The sequence below is a fragment of the Crotalus tigris genome, unplaced genomic scaffold (assembly GCF_016545835.1).
Source record: "Crotalus tigris isolate CLP2741 ecotype Arizona unplaced genomic scaffold, ASM1654583v1 scf7180000017764.6130737, whole genome shotgun sequence".
Lineage (NCBI taxonomy): Eukaryota > Metazoa > Chordata > Lepidosauria > Squamata > Viperidae > Crotalus > Crotalus tigris.
The window spans coordinates 149,947-155,945 of record NW_024096618.1 but is presented as its reverse complement, the minus strand read 5'-3'; the positions used below and the strand labels follow the sequence as shown (position 1 = coordinate 155,945).

The window sequence follows — 5,999 nt, the reverse complement described above, 5'->3', positions numbered from 1 at the left end:
GGGGTATCAGGAGCCGGTCAGCCGAGTGGTAGCTGGACGACGGGTCCAGTTTGCCAAGTGGCAGCTGGGCGGCGGCAATACCACAGCCGGCCTCGCGTCTGCCCGTACAGGTTAGCCCCGCGGGGCTCGACAATATCATTAAACTATGCCTAGCTGCTTTCTGCTGAAAGTAGATAGTGTTATATATACTCAATGTTTTTACAAGCTACATATCTAAAGGCATACAGACACATTTAAAAATACTCCTAGAGAAGTCTATTGAAGGATAATCAAAATTATTGCATTCTTGTCCAAGGATCAGAATAAAGTGATACAACTAAAAATATTTTTGGCAGCTAAGGAACTTTCCCTTTTATATGGATATAACTATGAAGTAAAAAAGAGATATTGGTCTAGTTTTGGAGAAAAATCATACTTAAAATGTCAAATTTCAGGCAATATTACACAATAAAATAATACAGCACATCTGAAGTTCTAACTTGGTTGGCCTAATTTAATAGCAGATTGAAAAAAAAGCATTTTCCAGGGCATTCATAAACAATATCTGTTCTAAGTCTGTCAACATCCTACAACAGTGATGGCGAACCATTCAGAGACCGAGTGCCCAAACTGCAACCCACTTATTTATTGCCAGGTGGGCATGGCCCACTGGATGGGCATGGCTGTGGTGGTCATGGCAGATTGGGTGGTCATGATCACCAAGGTGGGTGTGATCACCTCAATGTTGCTCATGGGGAGGGATGCAGAAACAGTAATCAAGTCTTTCAAGAAGTGTGGCATATCAAATTCATTAGATGGTATGGAGGATGACTACCTGTGGCAAGATGAAGAGGAAGCTGAAGCTGAGACCACACCATCTGATACGGAATTCGATCCATATGATGACTGCCTTACAAATGTACTACAAGATGTCATTGATATTTTTATGATATCAGATGATGAACAGGATGATTTTGAAGGCTTTTAAAGGGAAACTGTCACGCAAGCAAAACCTGTAAAAATAGCTTGCAGTTATGATGGGCGTTGCTGACTCGCCAGGGACTTGCCCGGCACTTGCTCTTTCTATTGTTTTTTATCTTCCTCCTACCATCATCAGTTCAGTTTGGTTGACAGCTTAGAAAACAAACAGCATGGCAGCTCCCATGGGTTTATTGTCTTATCCTTCCTTTCAGCTTTAGAGTGAATTAGGAAAAGTTTAATCCACTTGCACTGTTTTATGTTTATATGTTTGATGACAGCCTTATGTTTATAAATTGAGGGGATTCCACTTTTGCTATCCCCCCATACGTGGGGCAGATCCCACGAGCTGACACTAAAGAAGACTCCTGACACAGAGGCTTTCTTGGGGTGGGACTGCCCCGAACCGAAGTCCGGGAACTACTTTATTGATTACAATATGCAAATAAGCATTGATTACATGTGATACATTTGTGCCATACATATAATTTCTTGCTGCGCCATAAGCTTAAAACCACTCCCATTACTTAGTCTCAGAGCATGTCAAGAGTACATGTCATGTTTGACCTATATTGCCCACCTGGCGACACAAAACAAAACCATGTGGTTAGTGCCTTCTCGAGCTTAGTTCTGCATAACATCCTGTTTAACTGTCATGCGGTTTGCCATTTGTGTTACGAGCTAGCGAGCTTTGCCGCAGACGTTTCCTCTAGAAAGGGCAAAGAAAGGGCAAGAATGGGGCGAGGAGGGGGCTACAACTCCAACATCTCCCCTGTCTTTTTCTAATTAAAGGAAAAATCATCTTCTTCACTGCTAAGGGTTATGGCTAAAGGGTCCGGTACATCCATGGTTGGCAGTGCCTTGTACCTAACCAGGTGTATGGTCCTCTTGTCCACCATACCCTCCACAGTGCTTTGTATCAGGTTTCGAAGAAGGGGAATCAGGCAGGGAAGTAAAAGGAGACCTAACAAGATTATACCAAACATGAAGGCTGCTTGCTTCCAGTTCCTAAAAATCCCGCCCAAAAATCCTCCTTCATCCACGATCCCAGTCCATTTTTGTACAGGCACATGGACCAGCTTATGGAGTTCTTTGGTCAAATCTGCAACTACCTTTCCAGTTTCATCAATTTCTAAACAACAGTTGGTCAAATTAAATTTTCCACACACTCCTCCCTCCTTAGCAAGAAGATAATCCAAGGCCAAGCGATTTTGGTAAACAGCGGTGCGCAGCTTGTCCTGAGCAGTGGCAAGAATGGTTAAAGCGGCTGAAATGCGTCGGCTGCCTAACTCAAGCACAGCCTGCAAGCGGATAATGCGATTAAGCATATATATGGGGGTCCTATAACCCCAGGACCCATCCTCAGCCCAAGTGGCAGGATCGTAGTAGGCAATGATTCTTTCGGGTGGCCATTCATCGTCCTTCCAGTTGCCTACCCGTATACCTGCATAGCCTTCCGAGGGCACATCCCTCTTTTTTCTACCCCAATTGTCATACACCGGGGCACCCAGGGTCTGTTTAGCAGTCAGGGGAAGGAGGAAAAAGGAAGGTTTGATCCACCCTAACACACAAGCCCCTGACCAATCTGGAGGCAAGTACTCGTATGCAAAGGAACCGCATACCCAATACATGCCTTGCGGTGCTGTCCAATTGAGAGAGGACCTGCGGAGATAATTAAAAAAGGTCTGATTTAATAGTACAGGAGCAGACTCGTTGGTGGGGGAGACCCACTGGCCCCTTTCCCATTGTCCACGGCAAAGAAGTGTCCCAACAGGGATGGAGCCATTCCTGAAAAAGCAATTTGTTCCTACAATATTTGTAGTTAAAGTCCACACTACAGGGTCTTCCAGGTTTCTAAAAGTAAAATTAGCAAATTTTGTTTGATTGTTCAAATACTCAGGATCTGCTTCATGAACCTCCCATGGCCATTGTTCCCCCATGTTGGTACCTCCACAAACAAAACAATTTTTTACACCCACTGTAAAGGCTATTTGTTCTGCAAATTCCATGAAAAGGTTTCGTGCTTTGTCCGATATTAGGGGAGACGCTTTGGTCTCTAATTTAGCTAGATGATCATAAACGGACCATTCAATTCTTTGAACATCTTCCAAGTTTTGGACCTTTATGGTGATGTGTGTCAATGGGTCTAATCCATATCCATCAATGCCTATGCCATAGGTTTCCATGGGAGGATGATTTTTTTCTAATTCTATAGTTACCTTGTTGCTATTTGGTTGTCGGACAAAGGAACGAACAAGGCGCTGTTTAACATTAAGGGGATTATAGCAGCCCCTGTAGCCCCCATTCGTGTGCGAACAAATTGCCCGCCAAACTGTTTTTTGGTAGGCCTCCCAAGCGATGCAGGGCTGTGGAAACTGAGAAGGCTCTAGGGGTGGGTATCTAGTGCACAAGTACTTGTGATCGTTGTTATAACCAGCAGGTCGATGCCCACAGCCACGGAAGGATTTTTTCGACATGGCACCGCAGACATCAAAGGTTATAGCCCAATTTTCGGCTTTAGTGACCACTGTGTGATTCACGTACCATAACCGAGCTGCTTGAGGCGGTCCCTTGACAATCCCAATGCCTGCCCAAATGGAGATGTTATACCGTGTGGGCAGGGCCGGGTTATGACACGTGAATGACAATCCTTTGGTGCAGGTCACATATTGAGTTTTGTTAAAAATACAATAAGATTTCTGGGGACAGGGAGTTGGTACAATATTAGAATGAATCAGGGTGAGAACAGTTGACAGACCTTGTTTAACCTGAACGATGCATCGGTCACAACTGGCATCCACCTCCCTGCGCACTCTGTGCGAAGGAGTTGGAGTCTGGTTCCAGTTTCGATTTTCTTGATAGGTATTGTTAGCCTTGTCACCCTCTGTAAAAGCCACCCACATAGCCAAGAAAATACATATCATAAACAGTGTCAATATTACAAAATGATATACAAAATGCGAGCAGGACATTCGCGCAGTTAGCAAATCGGTAAATGTTAGACCACCTCGAATGAAGGGACATCGCGGCGGATCCTTATAGGGAGGAGGGGAGTCTTCGGAGGACCCCCGACCGTTTTCCTGGTAGGTCGGGGGGCTATCCGGAGGTCCATATTCGGGAAGTGGTGGAAAAGACGAGGGGTCTGGTTCCCCTCCGAGGTCAGGAGTGGATTCAGGCATCATGATGTGAGGGAGGATCAGGCTCCGATGCAATGGGTGGGCCCGCAGGTTTGCAAAGATAGGGTCTTACTTGCTTCCCTGGCACCCACAGTACTCGATCAGGCAGTTGGATTGCTGCGTAGCCTCGCCCCCAGGTGATGAGATCAGCCGGACCTTTCCAAGTAGGATCAGGCAACTCGCGATAATACACTGGAGGGCGCAAATTTTTGATTGTCGGTGACTCTGGCGTGGCAAAGTGGCGTTGCGCTGCCGACAAAGGTGGAGTGCCTGTGAGGTTCAAGAAATTGAGAGAATAGAGTGCTCGATTTAAGGTATCTTGCAGTGAGGGGAGGCCAGGAGTTCTTTTCTCCTGTTCGAATCGTTTTAGCATGTTTTTTAGGGTCTGATTAGCACGTTCAACGATCGCTTGACCGGTAGAATTCCAAGGAATCCCAAACTTGTGGGCAATTCCCCATTTCTGACAAAAAGAGGAAAACGGCGCGCTGCTATACGCTGAGCCGTTATCCGTTTTTAACTCTTTGGGGCATCCCATCACTGCAAATGTACGGAGACAATGATTAATTACGTGCTTCGTAGCCTCGCCCCTGTGGGGGGAGGCCATAATAAAATTTGAAAAAGTATCAATTGAAACATGTAAAAACTTCCACGGGGAAAAAGGGGGATATTGAGTGACATCCATTTGCCATAGGGAACAAGTGGCCAACCCACGTGGGTTGACTCCCATTGGTATAGCATGTGCTTGTAAACTGCAGGTGGCACATTGCTGGATGATGGCCGAAGCCTCGGCCGATGTCAATGAAAACTGTTTCATGAGGGCTTTTTTATTTTGGTGAAAGTAACTATGACTTTCCCAGGCCGTGAGCGGAGTCACGGGAAAAAATTGATGAGGCTCTTCACTCAAAGGTTCCTTTGTTAAAGGCTCCTTTGCTGCCGCATCCGCCTTTGCGTTACCTTCTGTCAGCATGCCTGGAAAGGGCTGGTGACTTCGGATGTGGGCGATAAAAAAAGGGTGGACACGGGCATGGATTAAGTCTTGTAGTTGACAAAAAAGAGCCATTAGAGATGAGTCTAATGAAGGTGAAAGATAGGACTGAAAGATATTACTAACAACATGAGCAACATACAAAGAGTCAACAATTAAGTTAAAGGCAGAATCCTTAAACATAGAAAAGGCCAATACAGAAGCGGCCATTTCAGCCCTCTGGGCAGACTTGTGGCCATGAGTGCGATGGGTTTGCCAAACACCATCCTGTAAGAAAGCACAAACGCCTGTGTGGGCGCTTCCATCTGCAAAGACTGTGGGGGCAGAAGGAATAGGAAAAGACACACATGGAGATTGCCATTTCACTGGGACAGTTTGGACAAGAGTCAGACGGGGGTCAGCAGGGAAATGATACTTAACCTGTCCTGGCCACTGGGCTAGAGCAGCTTGGAGTTCTTCGGATTCCCTGTACACCTGTTCCCACAGAGGGAGTCGCAGGGGGACAAAAAGAGCGACTGGCTCAGTGCCTGTTAGTTGGCGGCATCGAGCACGTCCTTTGAACAACAGAAAAGCATACAGGGAAAAACGAGAGGTGATAGTTTTGCGTGGAGTGTGGGGCAAATGCATCCATTCGACAATCATCAAAGGCGATGCAATTTGGACCACAACCAGCGTGGGTAGAAGAAGGGTGTTTAGAATTATAAGAGACAAAGGAACATCAGGCAAGACACGATCAACCCATTTGACAGACAACATTTGAGTGATTAATTTGAGAATTTCCAGGTGTTCAGATGTTAGAAAAATCTTGTCACCGGGAGATTTGTGACCTTGCAAGGCTGAAAAAAGAGGTGCCAATTGTGAGGTGGTTAAGCCCATATATG

The 5,999-nt window shown here is 45.8% G+C and overlaps 1 protein-coding gene across 1 annotated transcript; it reads right to left on the bottom strand.

Moving 5' to 3' along the window:
• Positions 1 to 1,739: 1,739 nt before the first annotated feature.
• Positions 1,740 to 5,673, bottom strand: LOC120307085 (endogenous retrovirus group 3 member 1 Env polyprotein-like). Its single transcript, XM_039341373.1, has 2 exons — positions 5,539 to 5,673; positions 1,740 to 4,403 (listed from the first exon to the last, which is right to left on the bottom strand). Exon 2 carries the CDS (start codon positions 4,137 to 4,139, stop codon positions 1,740 to 1,742), a length of 2,400 nt encoding a protein of 799 aa, XP_039197307.1. The 5' UTR covers positions 4,140 to 4,403; positions 5,539 to 5,673.
• Positions 5,674 to 5,999: the final 326 nt, after the last annotated feature.